At 41.4% G+C, this 21,565-nt stretch overlaps 1 protein-coding gene across 1 annotated transcript in view; it reads left to right on the top strand.

Moving 5' to 3' along the window:
• KCNH1 (potassium voltage-gated channel subfamily H member 1) overlaps positions 1–21,565 on the top strand; it is a 375,558-nt gene that overhangs the window by 42,365 nt on the left and 311,628 nt on the right. The window contains exons 4-5 of the mRNA XM_006163695.2: positions 9,513–9,641; positions 16,927–17,045. Of these exons, the coding sequence (XP_006163757.1) occupies positions 9,513–9,641; positions 16,927–17,045 (248 nt within the window). The remainder of the gene's footprint in view (positions 1–9,512; positions 9,642–16,926; positions 17,046–21,565) is intronic.

Genomic DNA, 21,565 nt, shown 5'->3' with positions numbered 1-21,565 from the left:
CCAGGAAGTAGGAAGCCCAGCACTTCCTGTCAGGAACTCACTACAGGGCTGAGGTCAAACATGGCCATTATCTTGGTTCACACAGGAGGTACTTGGTGAATGTTTGAGTGAGTTTGAAAGGAACTTGACAGTTACCAAGAAAGAGATGAGTGGAAAAAAATTATGTCATCCAAAGAGAGGGCGTTAGAGCCCAGGAGTGAGCATTGTGGGAGACTGTGCCCACCAGCCATGCACCCCAGGAGAGGAGCAGACTCCTGGGAGAGAAGTAGGTGGTGAAGAGGAAGGAGCACCTCGTGTTTCTCTTCACCTCTGTGGAGGCAGATTGCTTCCACTTCCAGACTTTGCAGTGCAAGAGTGAAACTTTCAGCACTTTAAAGGAATATAGAGTTCTACGAGGGAAAAGTCACACTGTTGAGATTTTAGAAAGGGAAATGTCAGAGCCAGCAGGTGGCATGGTTGTTGAGGTACTGGATTCCCACATTGGTGAATGTGGTTCAAGTCCCAGACCCTGTGGCTTGAAACTCAACACTGGGTACATGTGTGTGCATGCCCAAAGTCCTGAGAGGAGAAGAGAGGAGAAGGGATTGTGGTGTGACCATTTCCCCTGGGGGGTGACTTCTCACTTTCTTTCTCTCTGTCTCTCTGGAGAGCTCATGCACCTGATAGCAAAAATCTCTCTTAAAAAACAAACAAACAAACAACCCAGGGAAATGTCACTATACAAAAGAATTTTAATTGTTCTCTGATTTTTAAAGTAATACATTTTTATCATAAGGTATACATGATGAAAAATATAAAGAAGTAGCACAATCAATTGCCCCAAAGACTCAGAGAAATACTATTATATTATTAACTTTTGGGCATGTTTTCTTTTAGATTTTGTCTGTGTATACAGTACATTTTAATTTATTTCATTTATTTTTTAGAGGTTTTCACCTTAGGGTGCATGCACTCACTGGAGAGAGAGATTCACACAGACAGTGAGAGGGAAAGTGAGAAATCATGCCCAGGGGAATGGCCATACTGCAGTCCCTTCTCCTCCATTCTCCTCCTGACCTGGGCACCCATGCACACATGTCTGGCATGAGGTTCAAGCCACTAGGTCCAGGACTCGAACCACAGTTGGTCATGTGGGAGTCCAGCTACATAACTGCTATGGCATCTGCTGGTCCCTGTCTGTGCACATTTTACATAATGGAGATTTTTGACATGCGTACAAGTACAGCACAATTTTTTTTATTTGTGCAAGCATGTACATGTGTGAGAGAGAGAAAGAGAGAGACGAGTACCCTCACAGGGTCTGGTCACACCATGTTCCCTTTGATCTTGTCTTCCAGGCTGTTTGACCCTGAGTATTCATGTGTATCCCCAGTGTGCTTCAGGCCGACTGAGTTGGGGAATCAAACTGCTATGTGAGATCTGCCTTCTCTTCAGCCATGGAGCCAGCCCAACATGTGTACAACTTGAAAATCATACAGTTATTTAATTTTTTTAATCATAAAACTATATCATTAAAATCTCTCATAAATATAGTTTAGAAAGAATTTTATTAGTGTTTCCTTTTTTAATTTTTAAATGTTTATTTCTTGAGAAAGAGAAAAAGAGAGACAAGTGCTCTTGACAGGGTCTAGCCATGCCGTGATCTTCCACAATCCTTCCATCCAAGTAGGATCACAGACAAGCTTGTCATGTTCAGGTCAACCTGGGTTCTGAACCTGGGTCTCCCATGTGGTTCCAGTATCATGCAGGTGCTCCACCACCTGTTCTACTATGGCTGGGTCTAGTGCTTCCTTTATTGTTGGATATTTGTGAGGCTCTAAATTTTCCTTATTGAAAACAATGCTAAGGTAAATATCATTGTACAAAGATATTTTGGTGACATTGTGAAATATTTCCTAGAGGTGGAGAATTGCTATGTCACAGAATGTGACAGGTTCCTGAGACTTTTTGCCAAATAGCCTCCCAGAAGAATTGAACCCATTTATTTCCTTCCTTCTTCTTCTTTTTTTTTTTTGAGAGGTTTTTTGCTAGGGTGTGTGCTCTCGCCAGAAAGACAGAGAGAGAAAGAGACAGAAAGTGAAAAATCACCCCCCAGAGGGGACGGCCACACTGCAATCCCTTGTCCTCCAGTCTTCTCTTGGGATTTTGGGCATGCACGCACACATGCCTGTTGTGAGTTTAAGACACTGGATCCAGGACTTGAACAGTGGTCGACTACATGGGAGTCTAGTGACATAGCCATTACGCCAACTGCTGGTCTCAGAATTGAACCCATTTCTAAGTTCACATATAGAATATGAGTGTCTGACTCATTATATATCACCATAATTAAATAAAATAACTTTTAAATTATCAAATTGCCTACAGTTAATTTTTAAAAGAGTTTTTTTAATGCTAGTGAGATTGAAATATTTTTCCTATTTATTATCTTTTTAAAATTAACCTCTCAAATGTTAATTGTTCTGGTTCTTTGTCATTTGTTCTATTTAATTCTAGTGATTTTTTAAAACTGATTTTTATAAGCTCTTAATAAATCGTTTTGATTTTTTTCTCTCTTTAGTATTTACACAGATAGCTTTGTAGAAAGGATTTTTTTTTTTTTTTTGCTAAGCATTAATGCTTATATTACCTTTTGGGGAATCAGCAGAAGGCTTCATGGTGCGGTTTGAAATGAGAGTGTGGAATACTGTTATGTATCTTTTTTGTTTTTAATTTTATTTATGCATTTTTAAAAATTTGATCACACACACACACACAGAGAGAGAGAGAGAGAGAGAGAGAGAGAGATGGAAAGTGAGAAAGCAAGCTGCCAGGTACGGGCCTCAAACTGTGGTCGGCTATGTGGTAGTGTCCAGCACCTTAACCACGATGCCACCTGCTGGTCCCTACTGTTATGTATCTTGAAGGATGGGTTATTTGAAAGGTCTCTCTCTATTGGCCAGTTTGAAAACCTAGCATTTCTCAAGTGCTATGTTTTATATTATTACTTAACCTTGTATTCAACATGCTATGTAGTTTTCTTAAATCAGTGACAGTGGTCATTAGTGAACTCATTCAGTAAATATTCACATGGTCACTAGTCAATTAGTTTTTCCAATTTCAAACAAGGAAGTCAAGAAGTATCAGCCTGAAGTAAAAACAGTACACCCTCTTGGTGAGCACATGTGTTCTCTGGCAATGAAAAACACAAACAAAACAAAACAAAAAAACAAAAGCTAGAGGCTTTTTTAAGTCATATAGAAGTGAAACTTTTTTTTTTTTTTAGTATTATTTAAAACTTCTTTATTTTAATTTGACCAGAGAGGGACAGAGTATGAGAGAGAGAAACCATCTCCTAGAGTGGATGGCCAAATTCTCATACATCTAGGAGTTTGTTACTGTTTTCTCCTTTCCAGGGATCCTTTATAAATTATTGGGTCATCAGAAAAGTCATGATGCATTTTGCATAGAAAAATATGTCATTACTTATCCAAAAACCCAATATTAGCTGTACGAGTTCGGTTAAGTTGTTTGCCTACTTGGGATTTCCATATTTAAAATGGGGATAATATCAGAGCAGCTGTTGTATCTTACAGAGTTGTGAGAAGTAAACCACAGTGTGTCAGGGCTTGGCCCCCTTGTGAATGCTCAATAAATAATTATTATTTTCATTGTTATCTGTTTTAAGGCCAGTGTCGGTGACTAACTTTTTGTTTGTTTGTTTGTTTGTTTGTTTTGTTTTTGTTTTTTGTTTTTTTAGATTTTTTTTTTCTCCCTATAGGGTGCATGTGTTCACCAAGGAAGACAGAGAGAGAGGGAAACTGAGAAATCACCCCCTCCACGGAGATGACCATGCCACAATTCCTTCTCTTCCACTCTCGTTTTAGGATTCTGGGCACACACTCACACATGCACATTTTAAGCCACCAGGTTTGGGACTCGAACTGCAGAGTTAGCCATGTGAGATCCAGTACTTAACTACCATCCTGACCCCACCTGTGTCTCTAAAACACTATAGTAGTGTTATTTTTGTTTTCAAAAAATTCTTTGCCGTACTTACACTTTTATTTTTCTATTTAAATTGAATTTCTTCAAGCATTGAGAAAAACACCAACACAACTGAGTTTCTGATTGAAATTGCATTAGATTTATATATTAAATGGAGAGGTTTGACATCTTATAAAATTGAATCTTCTCATCTACAAACAGTGTAACTCTCTCCATTTATTTAAGTTTTGTTTCATACTCTTCACTATAATTTTAATTACATTGAGGCTTAAGCATTGATTTTCCTAACTTTCCCTTTGTTCTGGCCCTTCTTCCCTCAAAACAGGCAGAGGCAGCTTTCGAGTTTCATTACACGCCTTGAGATATATTTGCTTTTGAAGTCATTCGCACGGCCCTGTGAAGTGAGATTGTGTATTTTAGGTGAGAAATTCAAAAGAGGAAAGAAAAGTAATAGTTTTAAGCGCCTCTGTATTCGATGTGTATTTTACTTAGTATTCAATAAATGGGCCTGTTATCATCATTTTACAAATGTGACAACTGATGCCGAAGGTGGTAGATTGATGCAGCCTGTGCACCCAATAAAGACAAAGGGAGCCAATCCAGGGCTTGGGGCTCCAACTCAGATGTTCTAGAGGCCAGAGGTCACTGCTTTTCCTGAGCTGTCTCCTCTCTTTGCACTTGCTATTTGTCTCAATAAAGTTGATTCCAGACGACTTGGTCTGTTTTCTGGGGCAGCTTGCCATTCCCAAGTCTAGTTTCTGGACCTATCAGAATTGCCCAGTGGCATGCAGCTCTCGCCAAGAGCCAATCGTTGTAATTTGGTCTGTTCTGTAGCTGTTGAACAATGGCTGAATGCCTAGCTGCCTCGTTACTGGAAGTACCTGGGGGAGAGCCCAGTGGAGAAGAAATATTGATGGGGGCCAAACATTTCTTATACACTAGAGCCCTGCAGTTTTGTTATCGACCGCCAAGGTTGAGGAACTCAAAACCAGGTTAGGTTGTCAGGTTCATTACCACATGACCTAAGGGAGCTCCAGAAGGGATGAGCATCAGAGTGACGGGGAAGAATCTGACCTGGAACTGCCCTCACATGGGCATCTCCAGCCAGGAAAGAGCCCCTTCCCGCCAGCAGCAGCCTCTGCCGATGGTAGGGTTGTCAGATGCTTTGCTGTTTCTGGGCTTGCATATTTATCTTTCTTTCATAGTGAATTTATCATTGACTTTTTGTACTTTTCACAAAAACAGGACATCAAATGCTTACTTTCTGAGTTTTTCCACAGTTGGCACTTGGGTGAGGAGGCAGAATTTTTACCCCTATCTTGATTTTGTGCATGTGTGCATATTATATGACTATTTGTACATTTATTGCTTCTCGATGTCTTTTTTTTGGGGGGGGGGAGAGGTTTTTGCTATAGGGTGTGTGCCCTCGCCAGAAAGATGGAGAGAGACAGAGAGACAGAAAGTGAGAAATCCCCCCCCCACCCCCAGGAGGGATGGCCACACTGCAATCCCTTCTCCTCCATTCTCCTCTTGGGATCTTGGGCATGTATGCACACGTGCCCAGTGTGAGTTTAAGCCACCGGGTCTGGGACTCAAACTGCAGTCGACTACATGGGAGTCCAGGGACATAACCATTACGCCAACTGCTGGTCCTGCTTCTCTAGTATCTTGATAGAATGGATCCAGGTGCAGAATCTGGGCTCTAGGAGAGCCTCCTGGAGGCCACTTGCTCAGCCTCTGCCTGTAAGAGGTCTATATCTGAATGGAGCCGAAGGGTTCCTGAATGTTCTTGGCCACTAGCCCCAGACTGTATTTGCAGGAAGGTTTGCATCTGAATGGAGCCAAAGGGTTCCTGCATATCCTTCAGAGGAGGAAGTCACACTGGATGGGTGGAATTCCAAATTCTAGATGGTTCACCTTCACTTGAAGCAACTGTTTTACATATGGGGACTCAGTATATTGAGTAATATTTCATTAAATAGAAATGCTTTGCTCTTAAGAGCAAAGGGTTGAAATCACTGGTCTATGTCCTTCACTAAGAAGGACTTAGATTCTTTTCTAGAAGAATTCTGAAAACGAAAATTTAAGCCCATTCTTTTCTAAATTGCCTGGGTAGTGATAATTTGTGATAGAGGCAGGTTGAGGTGGCTGTGAAGACACTGTAGGATTTATTCCTTGAGACTCAGTAAGCATTCCTAGAACATTCATTTGGTCAAGGCTGTTGCATTATACCTTCTCCTGGAGCGGAAATGTGATGGCCTTTTTCGATTTTGTGCATAATACAACGTCGAATGCCACTGGCCTTGGGGTATAAAGAAACAGTCCTTGGGGCCAGCAGATGCTGTAATGGTTACATTGCTGGACTCCCACATAGTTGACTGAAGTTTGAGTCCCAGACCTGGTGGCTTAAAACTCACAGTGGGAACATGTGTCCATGCTCAAAATCCTGAAAAGAGAAGTGGCCACTCCCCTGCCTCCCTGGGGGAGGGTTGTTTCTTGCTTGCTTTCTGTCTCTCCAGCCAGGGCATGTGCCCTATAGCAAAAATCCCTCTTAAAAAAAGAAGAAAGAAAGAAAGAAAGAAAGAAAGAAATGGAGAAAGGGAGAAAGGAAGGAAGGAAAGAAGGAAGAAAGAAAGAAAAACAGTCCTCAGTTGTTAAGGTTTGAGGGGGGCCAATATAGCACTGTCGCTGTCCATGACAGGAACTAATTAAGAGAAATAAAGGCATAAGCCAGTAGAGGTTAAAATACTGCTTTTATGATCAATGAAGCTGAACCTGGAGAATATAGTTTATAGCTGTGGGCAAGTGGGTTTCTACTAATGAGCCCTAGCATCAGATGGATTTACCCACCTGTCACAGGGAGTGTCGGAGAACTGCTGGCTTCTCCTCTCTCCAGTCCCCACCTCCACCCACTACCCCTTAACATTTATGGAAGGAAGAGCCGAGCACAGAAGGGATGAAGGTACCTGCGTCCAGTGCTTGTCTCCCAAATTACCAACTCGGGGAAAAGGCTCAGAACATGACATGGAAAGCTATCCGTTCAGAGGGAAACTGATCAGGGAAACGGAGGTTCCCTGCCTCAGCAAGCCCCCTCTCCCTCTGCTCAAGGTGACTTCCTACGCAATGCATACTGACCTAATGCATTTCTGGTAGAAGTTGTATATTTAGCTGCTGAAAGGGGGATGATCAGAGTAGTATGTGTTTAATCAGGTAACATTTCTGGAAGGAGGTGATAGACATTAGAGAGAAGCACAATTTAAACAGATTGACCTGTTGTAATAGGGGGAGAGTTCAAGATGAGCTTAAACTGTGGAAAAATGAAAAAGGCCTTCCAATGTGACTAGTTATGATGGCTATGGCGATCTTGGAGATGTGGGTTGCCATCACCAACCCCAGTGTTCTGCATGGAATGTGCAGATTAGCTGGCAGGGTGCCGGCTGGAGCAAGTTCCCAGGAAGCAGGGCAGCTGGAGCAGTGTAGTGGATGGCCCAAGGCTGCGGCTGTGAAGGGGATGGTCCTGGGCTTCTAGAAAAAATCCCGGCTCCTGGTATTAGACATCACGAGAGAACTGTTCTCATCTGATTGATCACTAGCTTGGTAAATTGGGAATGTTTTCTGGTTTACCATCTGAAACAATGGCTTACAGTTTTCTTTAGAACAAAAATCAAGTGGTTTTTTGATTTGTTTGCTTCTTGTCTTACCAGCAAGGAAACAACCGAGAGTCGTGGAGTTGTGGGCTCAATTACTATGACGGTGTCTTTTGAGTTTTCTGTTGCTTAATTGGAAGTGGCTTAAAAATCCTGCAGATCCTTTGGAAAGGATCAGGAGGAACAATAGCACAGACATAAAGACAGTGGATAATGCAAAGGTCATGTGTTTTATTTTGCAATGCTATGTGTGATTCTTGTATGGTGAATTTTTTTTTCACACATTTTCTTAGGGTGACATTATAAACTGTTTTCTCAGAGCACCTGGAAACTGTCACCTGACAGTTATGCAAATTATGCAATGAAAAGAAGAATAACATTTTCTGTGGATGAATACATAAATAATCAATATTTAAATAAAATATATTTTCATTTGATCTATTTGTTGCTTGTTTGTAATTTTAGGGTTATTCATACTCATATTTGAGTAGGCGGTGTAGCAAGACCTGTAAGTTAGCTATTGTCAAGTTAGATTGGGTGATCCTAATATTAATCAGAGATGCCTGTCTGCTCTCGTCCATGTAGGGTACAAAGTTTAATGTGGTTTCAGGCATCGGGACCTGAGTGACCCCTTGGGAATCTATTTTCATCTCCAAGATTCAGTTGAGTTGTTCTGTGCTTTATCGCAGAAAATAGAATATGTAAAATGCTGAGTACAACACCTGGTGTGTAGGAAGTTCCCTAATACTTAATAATATGGGGCAATAGTTACTGTGTTTGAACTTGAAAATGGTTATAAAATAGCATATAAAATATTATCTCAGCTATGCAAAATTTGCCGAGTAGGTATTAAGTTCTTCTTACATGCCAGATGTTGTTTTGAGAACTGGATGTGAGAACTAGGTTAGGGAGGACTTCCTATTGCTTTCTGTCTCTATCACAGACTTGGGACTAGTCTGATGCTTTTTGCTCTGATGTCCTCCATGGATAGAAAATGTTTAGTTTCCCTAATTACTTTTGGGAAGGCAGAGGCTGATGGCAGATATTTGGCCCCAGAAACCTGACTGGGTGCCCTTGATGAGAAGTCAGCCCGATGAGACCTGCCTACCTCCTGTGGGTGAGCACAGTGTTTAGGAAGGGTGCCTTTATTCCCCCGACTTGAGCTCTGGGTCAAAGACAAGAGCTGAAGCACATTCATGGAGCATCCTAAGACATTAATCTCATCACAGCCCAAACCTACTTTAAATCCTTTCTTTTGGAGAGCCCTTCCTTGGGGAATCATGGTGATGATCCTTTCCCTCTTCAATGTCTTGTTATTTGTCATTGTTTTTTTTTTTTAATGTAGGGATAGTGACTTAGAAATGTGCTTTCTGGACCATGCTTGATGAAGCATGTAAGCCACATTGATGGATTCCCAAACTAGATTTGGATAGTGGGGTCCTTAAGCAATGGATGGAGTTTATAATTTGAGTTTGCATTGTCTGCTGGCTCTGGCTGGCAGGACCCATCTTGGCTCCTACTTTTTACTGTCCACTATGTGGTCTAAGGTAAGTCTTTAAGTCTCTACTTACTGTACCTGTTTCTCCCATAATAAGAAACAGGTGGGATTTTCCAACCCATTTTCCTAAATATTTTACAAGGCTTAAAGATCTGCAGTTACTCAAATATTTGAACATAAGAAAACTCCCACTGGGTAGTTAATGGTGAAAACTTTTATTCCATCAGAAAAATTAATGATGTGAGACCGTAGCACCTAAAGAAATGAGATGATTTAAAAAATGAATTAATATTTGTGCCTATTCATCTCCAAGTCTTTGCTTCCATAGCCCCTCAAATGAGAATGCAAATTACTGACCAACCTTTTGATATTCCTTTCAGGGACACCTGTGTGGTTCTTTGTGAAAATTGCTCCAATTCGAAACGAACAGGATAAAGTGGTTTTATTTCTTTGCACTTTCAGTGACATAACAGCTTTCAAACAGCCAATTGAGGATGATTCATGTAAAGGTTTGTAATTCTGATTTGTACAAATACATTTATGCCTTTTTTGCCTTTCGTGTGTGGCTTTCACTACAGAGAATTTGGTTGCCAAGGCAATCTCTGTGTAAAGATCAAGATTTAAAGATTGTTTTGGGTAAAGTATTGTGTCATTCTAGACTGTATTGGGGGAGAAGAAGGAGAGGAAAAAAAACACTGTTTAAGAAAGCATTTGAATCAGTTTCATACATTTTTAGGTGAACAATAATGGAACAATAATGGTTAGACAAGAAGAAGATAGTTGGGCAACGCTGGTATCATCAGAATCTCTTTAGATGATTTTTTTTAATTGTCAGAGAGTGTCTGTGCTCACCACAGAGAAACCAAGAGTCAGAGAGAGGAAGGGAGAGGGAGAGGGAGAGGGAGAGGGAGAAAACACCCTCCTGCACGGGTCTTGCTCATGCTGCAACCCCGTCTTCTCTATTTTCCATCCTGTTGGCATTTTGTGGGGGTGGCAAGGATGCATGCATACAACATGTTTTTTAAGCGGCTGGAAAAAACCCCATGCGGGATTCAGCTCCCTTATTCACTAGGACACAGGACTAACACTTCTTAGATTTTCAAAAAAGAATTATTTATTTAATTTTATTTATTCATTCATTTATTGTCATTGGACCAGAGAAAGACAGAAACATGGAGAGAAGGAAAGTGAGAAAGCAAGCTGCAGGTCCAGGACTCTAACCATGGTCGGCCCTGTGGGAGTATCCATTGCCTTAACCACCCCCAGAGGGGATGGCCACGCCGCAATCCCTTCTCCTCCATTCTCCTCTCGGGATCTTGGGCACACACACAAACGCCCGGCTTGAGTTTAAGCCACTGGGTCCAGGACTCGAACCGCGGTCGACTACATGGGAGTCCAGCGACATAGCCATTATGCTAACTGCTGGTCCCACTTTTTAGATTTTTATATGACAAATGTCAGTCACCCAAATGGGGCAGTCTGTGACCACATTATTGTGATTATATTGCATTATCGTGATGATAAACAAATTTCACATTATTGTGATTATATTGCATTATCGTGATTATATTTTGTGATGATAAACAAATTTTCTTAGATTGGACTGAGCACTTCTGGAGGCTTAGAGCACATCTTTATCTCTATGGTTGATTGAATTAAGTTTGTGCCTGGTTACTTCTTTTGGAATGTGTGACATTGATGAGGCCAGTGTGTTGAGTAACATTGTCTTCTGGGCCATTTAATCTGCTCTGTAAGCACAGATTTTAGTGCTCACTTCAGCCATATCCTGTGCATGTGTTTTCTGAATAACATCAGGACCTAGGAGAGGAGATGACTCAGGATGTTTGATGCAACTCCCCCGGAAGAGATCCAGCTTACCAGGATATACAGAAAATGGCTTGTTAGCCCAGAGTTTTGGAACCAGAGCGCGTCACAACACTATCTTCATAGTCCTCTTCCACAGCGTTCACTCAAGATGGCCAAGAGCCTAGGGGCTATTTCATGTTGCAGTGGTCCCTGGCTCTTGCTGATTTTCGATTTCTGTCTGAGAACTCTGTTCCTTGTGGTTTCCTGAGATGCAGCAGAGAGATGAGTAAGGAGTCCAGGGGGAGACTCAAATGGCCACAGTATTCTTGATGTGACAAAATTTTGATTGCTAAGTGAGTATTATAGGAGGAAATAAAAGGCATTATGTGGATGCTCTCTCAGGGCCTATGTCCTCTGAGGGTACCTAAAATCCCGGTACATTTAGACTCTCACATTTATGGAGCTCAGACCGCAGTTCCATGTATACCAGTACATCTTATTTTTCTCTAACTGTCTGATAGCTCAATAAATCAATTTTAGCCTGCATTTTTGGTTCTAAAGCTGCAACAAATGTAGTCTCTCAACCAGTGTCTCTGTGTCCTAAAGTCTCATTCTTCTAGATTTATTGGGTTGTTGGAAAAGTCATGACATATTTTTCAATTTTCGATTTCTGTCTGAGAACTCTGTTCCTTGTGGTTTCCTGAGATGCAGCAGAGAGATGAGTAAGGAGTCCAGGGGGAGACTCAAATGGCCACAGTATTCTTGATGTGACAAAATTTTGATTGCTAAGTGAGTATTATAGGAGGAAATAAAAGGCATTATGTGGATGCTCTCTCAGGGCCTATGTCCTCTGAGGGTACCTAAAATCCCGGTACATTTAGACTCTCACATTTATGGAGCTCAGACCGCAGTTCCATGTATACCAGTACATCTTATTTTTCTCTAACTGTCTGATAGCTCAATAAATCAATTTTAGCCTGCATTTTTGGTTCTAAAGCTGCAACAAATGTAGTCTCTCAACCAGTGTCTCTGTGTCCTAAAGTCTCATTCTTCTAGATTTATTGGGTTGTTGGAAAAGTCATGACATATTTTTCAATGCAAAAATGCGTCATGACTTTCCTGACAACTCAATGTAGTTACTGAGATTCTGGTTTCTGATTTGAGGATTTCTCAGTGCCATAAGTATTGTGTAGCAATTGACTCACTCATGATTAAGTGTCATCTTCTTACCTCGTAGAAAGGCTGCTTACCTTTTTAACCAGATAAACTCATGAATAACATGTTAAAAGCAATGGGATATTTTTGACATTTACTTTGGAAAGCTTGTTCTTAAAAATTTAAGGTACATGATTCGTTGAGTCTAGATGTTATTGTTATTATTTTTTTTTCCATCACCAATGGAGCACTCTTAGGTGACATGCCGTATTATTTAGTAGGAAAGGGACACCTAACAAAGAATACTCCTTACCTACATGTCTGCGCAAAACCTTTGAAAGGAGAGATAAAGCAAAGTAGTGAGACTCATCTATGTTTAGATTTTTTTTAGGAATAATTTAATCTGCCTCAATGATGCATTTCCTTGCTAATAAGAGGTTTTTTTTTTTTTTTTAAATAAGAGTTTTAATATGCACAGACACTCACAAACTCATGGGCACACACATACACATTTACCCTATTCCTTATTAGCCAAGAGAAACAGATATTAATTCTTGTTGTTAGAGAAATAAATAGGAGTAACCCGTGGTTTGATCTGTAACACACACACACACACACACACACACACTTTAGCCCTTAATAAAGTAATCCTGTAGTGGATCATGCCTAATGTGTCCTCAAAGATATGACTTTATAAGCCTGTCCATGTCAAATGCCATGGCAGATAAATTCAGACCCTCCCACTTGTCATGTCACTGTGCCCCTGGCCCACTTTGGTTTGGTGGTCTGCTTTGGATGGGGTCAAATTTCATTAGTCTGTTGATGATGGAAGAGCATGATAATTCACCAGGGTTTGTTGGTCAAAAGTCTATAAACTTCAGTTCAGGCTACAGGGATCAAATCTAACTGGAAAATACACTGCCCATGTGGCTGGTTTGTTCTCCTGACTTGCCATTTATTCTTGGAAGTGCTCTCAGCATTTGTTTCCAGCAGACCCAGCTGGGTTTTCAGTACAGCACCCCAGTCAGCACTAAGAGTCTTAGAAGTCTTGCTGACCCAGGCTTGTTTAGAATTCGCTTTTGAAATGGAATGGAAGGGTGAATAATGTGAAACCCTAGAAAATTCCCAGATAATTGCTCCTAGGAATAGCCATTGAGAATGTTTCCCCACCCTTTGATTAGTCCTTCAGGTCAGTTGTACTCAAATTGTCTTTAGCATTACTTGGTTTTCTCTGACATGTAGTGCCTGACTTTGGGCATGGGGTTGGGGTGGGTGCCTTTTGATAGTTAAGCGTGAAGCCAGCTCTTGCCTCACATTTTCCCACAGACTACTCACAAAGGGGTAAACACATGAGAACTTGACAGTAGACTCAACATCTGACACAAAGTAACTCCCTTTTGACCCAGAACCTCAGGTTTAGTTTGAGCCTGGGGTTGCTTCCCAAGCCCCCTCTTCATTTGCAGCATCAGTACTCATGATCCTTTCAGTGAGCTATGCTGGACTGACTTCCTTATCCTTACTTAACTGTATGCCTTTGAATTAGTTCCCCTACTCTGACGAATAGCGCCCTCAGATGGCATGGGGTAGAGAATGGAAGTCAAGCTAGGTTTGCTGTTTGGAATGTGTGTGTGTGTGTGTGTGTGTGTGTGTGTGTGTGTGTGTGTGTAAAAGCTGAATGAGTGAGTATATGGGAAATCTTGACTGTATTTTCTTTGTGGAAAATGATCATCTGGCTTCTCTTGAATGAGATCATCTTGAGCTGGCTTCTCATTGGTTATCTCCTCCTCACAGGCCTTTCGGACAATAGGAGACTTACTTTTTCTCATGCTCTGCTATAAGGGACATCATAGGTTTGATTTGTATGTATTATCTTCCAACAAACCTGATCGCTTCTCTTCCTATGGTTTCAGTCTCAATGAATGGCTGTCACTCCAATCATTGAAACTGGGACTTCAGGGATTGCCTCTTCCTCTACAGCTATTGTTCACAGGCTCCTGTTGATTCTGCTTCTGTAGTTAACTTTCAAGTGTTCCCCTGCTCCTGGCTAGGCCACAGCACTTGTCCAGGTTGACATGGTCTTTTTCCTGGGTTCTGACTCTTCCTGTCAACCTCTTTTACTCCACCATCCACACTAATGTGCATTTCTTATAAAATACAACTTAGCAAACATCTCACTCCTCACCATATTTAAATTCCCTTGGTAATTCCTCAGGGCTTCTGGATGTAGTTAGACTTTCTCAAGTTACTATCTAAATTCTACTGTCTAAATTTTTCCCAATCTGGCCCCTGACAGTCTCTTTAGTCTCACTTCAGGCTACTCTCTACATCCTCGTCACACTCTAAGCCACGCCTCATCATCCAGCCATTTAGAACGTCCTGCTCTTTACTGACACATTACCCTTCTTGGTCTTCTGTCTTTGTAGGTGCCGTTCCTTCATGTGGGCTGTCCTTTCATTCCTTCCTGAGTACATCTAATTCCTACTAAACTTGCAATATTTTTCTCTAGTACCTAGTACTGTGTCTGATACAAGTTCATAGAATGGATGAATGAATGAATCTGTTCTTTCTCCTGGCTAGACATAAGAGCTATTATCAAGTATTCCTTTTCCAGAAAGGAAAACATAGGGTGGGCACATGGGAGAGAACTTATTTCTTTCCTCCAGAAAAGGCAGAATCTGCCTATCCTGGGTAGAGGGTAATGGAGAAATTTCACACTGCCCATCCATTTCTAATCCAGCCACTCACCTCTTCATGGCCTCTGCTCAGCCAGCTGAAAGTTAACTGCTAGAAAAGCTACATTCTTGGAAAGAATCATGGCTAAGCCAGAGAGAGAGAGAGAGACAGACAGACAGACAGACTACCCTGTATCCAGGAAAATGCCCAGAGGTCCAGGGATCTTTCTTTTCATTCTTTTATACTGTATCAGCTGATGGACCAGGACTCTGAGCTCTCTGCTAGGTGAGATCTGGGGCGCCTGCCTCACCATTGCTCCCATAGTGTGGGTCGTGGTGGTGATGATGGTGGTGCGGAGCCCTTGCTGCTGTCTGCATGCACAGCTGTTTCCTACCTGGCTGAAATGTATATACTCTGCTCCTCTTTAAAGCTTTGCAGAATTCAATTCCAGTTTTGTTTTGAGCTGAAGGAGAATCTAGCACTGAAGGAGACTTAAAGAAATTCTAGTCAGCAGTTCCCACCTGCACATGCTAGTGAGCACATTTGTAAATGGTGCATTTGGGGGAGATGTCAAATAGCCCTGCAGAGTCTGGGCTGTTCCCTCCTATGAGCATTAATGGGATGCCCACAGCTAAACCCGCTATGTGCCTCTTTTGAAGGCAACCCCACCAATTCTACAACTCTGCTTCATGGCATCAGTAGAATTGAAAGTACCACTAACTTTTATCAAAGCCCAACACTTTTGAAATGATATATAAAAAGACTGATTTGCTGTTCTTTCTGTGTTGACAAAAATGTATCCAAAAGACAATTCTTAAAGGTTGTGCGACAAAAGTTTCATTCTTCTGCTGAACTCCATTATCTAAAGTCTGTCTTGGAAAGGTGTTCCAGGGGAAAATTTGGCAGCTGAGATTTCTGCTGGAAAGCGCTCAATACTTCTAAACTCTAAAGGCTAAAAAATGAAATTGCCTAATCCTGCTTTTACCTGTCATGTAACAGTAGCTACATGCTCTATTTATTTGTCCAGTTCTTTGGCGCCCTTGAAACTCGGGCCTGACAGGCTTTCAGGGAACTCCTGGGGAAATTGCCATGCACATAACCTTGATGCAGATGGGTCATTGGATGTTGGAATGGATGATTGCCTTTGGGGGCATTTCAAAGCAGTCAAGATTATTCATACATCTTAGATTCTCAGTAAAGATCACTCTTAGATCCTCTTAGATTCTAGGGTATGAAGAAGGATAGGTAGAAAAACAAGCTAGTGTTTTACTTTTTCTGAAGATATTAGTTCAGAGGGCCAAGAAGACTTCAAAACAGCCTCTGTTTTAGCCCACTAAACAGAACCCTTTAAACTGAGACACTATGTTACTAGGCAGGTAGAATATTTTAATTTCCACTGTACAGATGAGAGAGTTGAACTCTAGACAACTTGAACAACTTATTAGTGGAGATCACAAAGTAAGCTGGAGCCAAAATAGGACTCCTATCCCGATTATTATTATTATTTTTAAACTTCAAGTTCAGTCTCTAGTCCTTTGAGATATTTATTTTAGGAAGGCCTGTCACCAACTATCCCAGAGCAGACTACAGTCCACCAGTGCTTTTCCCTATCTATCTGGATGTTGAATTAATTTCTTATTTTCCTGGCCTTGGAGAAGTTAGTGCATGAAATGGCCCTTTGACTGACTCACCCATTTAAAATCCAGAATCAGCTCAGTTCTGTAAGAGCAGAAAGTATAGGGATTGGGAAGCCTGAGCCAAGTCACTAAGGCAGAGGAACAGCTTAAATGCATGATTTTGGGCCAGAGTGGAATGATCCAGATTCTAAATTCTTTCCAGTTGTCCAGGTGCTCTGGGCCTCAGTTTCTTGTTTGTAAAGTGGTACTAAAACCTGCCCAATGTAGTTCACCAAGTTATGCTTAGGAAGAAATGAAAGCGCATGGGAAAAATAAATTGCTACACAAATTTGAGTGTGTCAATGTGCTTTTCTGAACAGTGGGTCTTGCTTGTGGGGGAAGAGTGACTGGTTGCAGAGTGCTTCATGTGAGCCCAGGAGGACAATGGGGGTATCTGTTTCTAATAGCATTACCGGTGATGTGCGTGTGCCTGCTGCTTCGGGACATGGCTGACCCTGTCTTTTCATTCTTCCACATGCTTCAGGCTGGGGGAAGTTTGCTCGGCTGACCAGAGCACTGACAAGCAGCAGGGGCGTCCTGCAGCAGCTGGCGCCCAGTGTGCAAAAAGGCGAGAACGTCCACAAGCACTCCCGCCTGGCAGAGGTAAAGACAGCTTAGCTTATCGTAAGCTTTACTTCTAGGGGTGCATGAACTGAGGACATGGCACAAAGCTAGTGTGCTGGCTTGGAGGGCACCTTCAGTACACTTAGTCTCTAATCTTGGCTGGAATACCCACTTCGATGATGCTGGGTAAGTGACCTAACTCCTCTGAGTCTCATACTTCCTCATATGTAAGAGCAGGCTGTAACAGCTCTGCTCCAACTTTCTTGATATTTTAGGTGTCAATTCACTTTTCTGAGTGGGTAGGAAAGGGGCTAGGAGGGCCTTATATACATGGAAGGGTTTCTACTTATAAGTCACAACCAATTTTATTTAAGCTATTCATGCTATTATGGGAAAAGAAGATACAGAAAGCAAAAAGAAGAAAATGAAAATGGCCTGTAATTCCACTAATCACAGAGCGTTGTAATATTTCATGTGCGCATTAACTCTTATATTTCTTAGATTAGAGATTCATTTTTTTCTATGTTAATGTTTATGAAGTTGACATGCATTTAAGAATCAATGTGTGGGAACCAGCAGGTGGCGTAGTGGTTAAGGAGCTGGATGCTTCCACGTGGCTGCAGTTTGAGTCTCGAAACTGGTGGCTTGCTTTCTCATTTTTTTCCCCTCTCTCTCTCTGGTCAAATTAAAATACATGAATGAATAAATAATTCTTAAAAAAAAAAAAGAATCAATGTGTCGGGACCAGCAGTTGCCATAGTGGCTATGTCACTGGACTCCCATGTAGTCAACCGTGGTTCAAGTCCTGGACCCGGTGGCTTAAACTCATGCTGGGAGCATGTGCGTACCCAAGATCCCGAGAGGAGAATGAAGAAGAAGGGATTGCAGCGTGGCCATCCCCCCTGAGGGAGTGATTTCTCACTTTCTGTCTCTCTGTCTTTCTGGTGAGTGCATGTGCCCTATAGCAAAAACCTCTCCAAAACAAAACAAAACAAAACAAAACAAAACAAAACAATGTGTATGATTAATGTGGTTGTGTTGCCTTTTCTTCACTTTATATTAATATATAATCATGAACATCTTTCCAGATTAACAAATGTACTTAAAATGATTGTTTTGATACCTTTGCAAAGAAAATTGGTGGTGATGGTCTCCCTTTTGCTGGGATAAGTCAGAGCCTGGGAAGCCTCAGCAAAAGGTTTTATCAGACTCAATAGACCCAAATCACTATTATCTGCCTTTGGCAGCGCCTAGTCATTTTTCCAGTGTGACCTGGCTGGGATCAGTTAGGGCATCAGCATGACGTTCTCCATGCAGTAAACTGCCAGCTCACCCAACATAAGCTATCCCTCTGCCTGCAGTGGCCAGTCAGGTTTTGCTTCGTGCTCAGGTGGCGGGATCCTTTCTGACCTGACTTCTGGCTCCAAATTCCTGAGAGAGAGAAACTCCTGAGAGAGAGAGAAACTCCCGGCGTGTGAGAGCTCATAGGGGGTGCTCTCAGTATGTAGACTGGGTGTCAGATGAATTAAAACGACAGAGCTTCTAGTAGCAACAGAAACTTTTGCCAGCATTCATTTGTATCAGTTTTGAGAAGGAGAGACACTTGGGTGATGGCAGCGTCATTTTTTGTCATGATGTAGGCTTGACGTATGGAAAGGGTGGTAAAGGAGTTCTTTCAGCTCACGGCCTGCACGTGTTCCCATTCTCCTCCTCTCCCCCTCGCTCACGCTGAGCTGACTGCACTGGCCTCCTCGCTGTTCGTGAATACTCTGGGCTTGCTGCTTCATAGATATTTGTGTGGCAACTCCTTCATTGCAAGTTTTTGCCCAATGTCATTTTCTCTGTGTCTGTCAGAGTTCTACCAGAGAAACGAAGCTAGTAGATTATTTACATATTAATAATTTTATTGCTAGAAATTGGCTTATGTGATTGTGACAACAGGCTATGCAAGTCCAAAATTTATAGTACGGGTTGACTGGAAAGCCTTGGGGGGAACTGAAGTCTACAGGTCAGTTCCTTGTTCTGCAGGAAAACTTCAGTTCTGCAATTTTTTTTTTTTTTTGAGGTAAGGGAGGAGAGGAGGTTTTTGCTATAGGGCGCGTGCACTCGCCAGAAAGACAGAGAGAGACAGAGAGACAGAAAGTGAGAAATCACCCCCCAGGGGGTGGCCATGCTGCAGTCCCTTCTCCTCCATTCTCCTCTTCAGATTCTGGGCACATACGCACATGTGCCTGGCATGAGTTCAAGCCACCAGGTCCAGGACTCGAACCGTGGTCGACTATATGGGAGTCCAGCAACACAGCCATTATACTAACTGATGGTACCCTCAGTGCTACTTTTAAGGCTATTCAACTAACTGAGCGAAGCCCTCTCTGATTACAGAGGATAATAGTTTTTTGTGAAAGTGAAGTGATTACAGATGTTAATCACATCTACAAAATACTTTCACAGAAACACTTGGCTTAGTGTTTGCTCCAGTCCCCGGGTACCAGAGCCCAGCCAGTTTGACTCACACACCTGACACACTTTTGCATAGAAGAGCATAGAAAAATACGCCATGACTTTTCTGATGACACTCTAGTACCTCTAGCCAACCTGGCACTCATACACATACCTTTAAGCCATACCTAGTCTCCAAATAAAGGCAGTAATAAAGCCATACTCCTACTCAACACGATTATCCTATGCACAATGGAAAACATGAGTACCCTTCCATAGAAGAGAATGGAAAGTCCTTTTTCGTATCCTGTAACTTAAATACTGTGATATTAGCTGTTATTAACACATTCTGTATTACATGATAAGGGGATGAAAGAGGAGAAGATAAAAATATTTTCTGTGTATATGCATATATATATATATATATGCTTTTATTTATATGTATTCGTCCCAACATAGGGAGAAATGCAGCTAACCCTCTATATAACCTCTTTTTCCACTAAGTACTTTGTAATGTACTATATAGTTTACTTATTTATCATGCATGTTGTTAACTGATATATTTCAAGCACTTAGAATACAGTCTGGCACATAGTAGGTGCTCAGTACTATGTTTTTAATTGATTAAGTGAAAAAGAATTTTGTTTTTAGCGTTCTTATCTTCCTGTCCAGCATAAGTAGTTGTTCGTAGGTTGTCAATATGAGACAAACCTCTGAGTCTCCTTCCAGGGCCTGGAGTTTTAGTTAGCCTGATGATAGATTTATTGATTTTATTGATCTTTTCAAAGAATCAGTTTTTGGTTTTATTGATTTTCTCTATTGATTTCCTATGTTCATTTATATGCTTTCTGCTCTAATTACTATTATTTTTTAAAGTTTGTTTATTTATTGAGAGAGAGAAGGATACCTTTGAGAGGGTTTCAAAGTACAGGTGTGACCTCATTGGCCAGGACCCCAACTCAGGACTCCCATGTGGCTCCAGTATCATGTAGCTGCGCCCTACAGCCTGTGCCACTGTGGCTGGGCCTCTTATTTCTTTGCTTCTGCTTACTTTAGATTGAATTTGCTCTTCTTTTTCTAGTTTCCTAAAATAGAAGTTTACATGATTGATTTTTAGTCTTTTTTCTTTTCTTTTCTTTTTTCTTTTCTTTTCTTTGGAGAGATTTTTGCTATAGGGTGTATGCACTCGCCAGAAAGACAGAGAGAGACAGAAAGTGAGAAATCACCCCCCAGGAGAGATGGCCATGCCGCAATCCCTTCTCCTCCATTCTCCTCTCGGGATCTTGGGCACGCACATACATGCGCCTGGCGTGAGTTTAAGCCACCGGGTCCAGGACTTGAACCACACTCGAAGACATGGGAATCCAGCAACATAGCCATTATGCTAACTGCTGGTCCCTGGTCTTTCTTCTTTTCTAATAGATGCAGTGAATGCTAGAAATTTCTGTCTGTGCGCTGCCATTGCTGCTTCCAAAATTTTGATGTTAGACTTTCTTTTTCACTTAGTTGAAAAAAAATTATTAAATTTCTCTTGAGATTTGGGGCTAGCAGGTGGTGTGGTGGTTAAAGGTGCTGGATTCTCACATGGCCGACCATGGTTTAAGTCCCAGATCTGGCAGCTTGCTTTCTCCCTTTCCCTTTCTCTCTCTCTTTCTGGTCAAATTAAAAAAAATAATAACAAATGGAATTAAATAATTCTTAATTAAAAAATTTATCTTGAGAAATAAAGTTTCTCTTTTTATTTTTGATTCGTGTATTATTTAGAAGTATGTTGTTTAACCTCCAAGTATTTGAGGATTTTCCAGCTATTTTCTCTTATTCTAGTTTAATTCTCTTGTGGTCTGAAAACAAACATTGTATGATTTTTATTCTTTTGTTAAGATATATTGTATGGCCCATAATATGGTGTATCTTGGGAAATATTCCATGTGAGCCGGAGAAAAATGTGTTTTCTGCTGTTGGACGAAGCGGTCTACAGATGCCGATTATATCTTGTTGACTGATGGTTGTTTTGAGTTCAACTATGTTCTCATCAATTTTCTCTGGGTCTATCTGTTTCTTTCTTTCTTTCTTTCTTTTTTTTTTTTTTGGGAGAGGTTTTCCTTATAGGGGTGGTGCAT

Source organism: Tupaia chinensis, unplaced genomic scaffold (assembly GCF_000334495.1).
Source record: "Tupaia chinensis unplaced genomic scaffold, TupChi_1.0 Scaffold142846_1, whole genome shotgun sequence".
NCBI lineage: Eukaryota > Metazoa > Chordata > Mammalia > Scandentia > Tupaiidae > Tupaia > Tupaia belangeri.
Note: the sequence above shows the minus strand (reverse complement) of the source record. Positions and strands in the feature narration are given on the sequence as shown.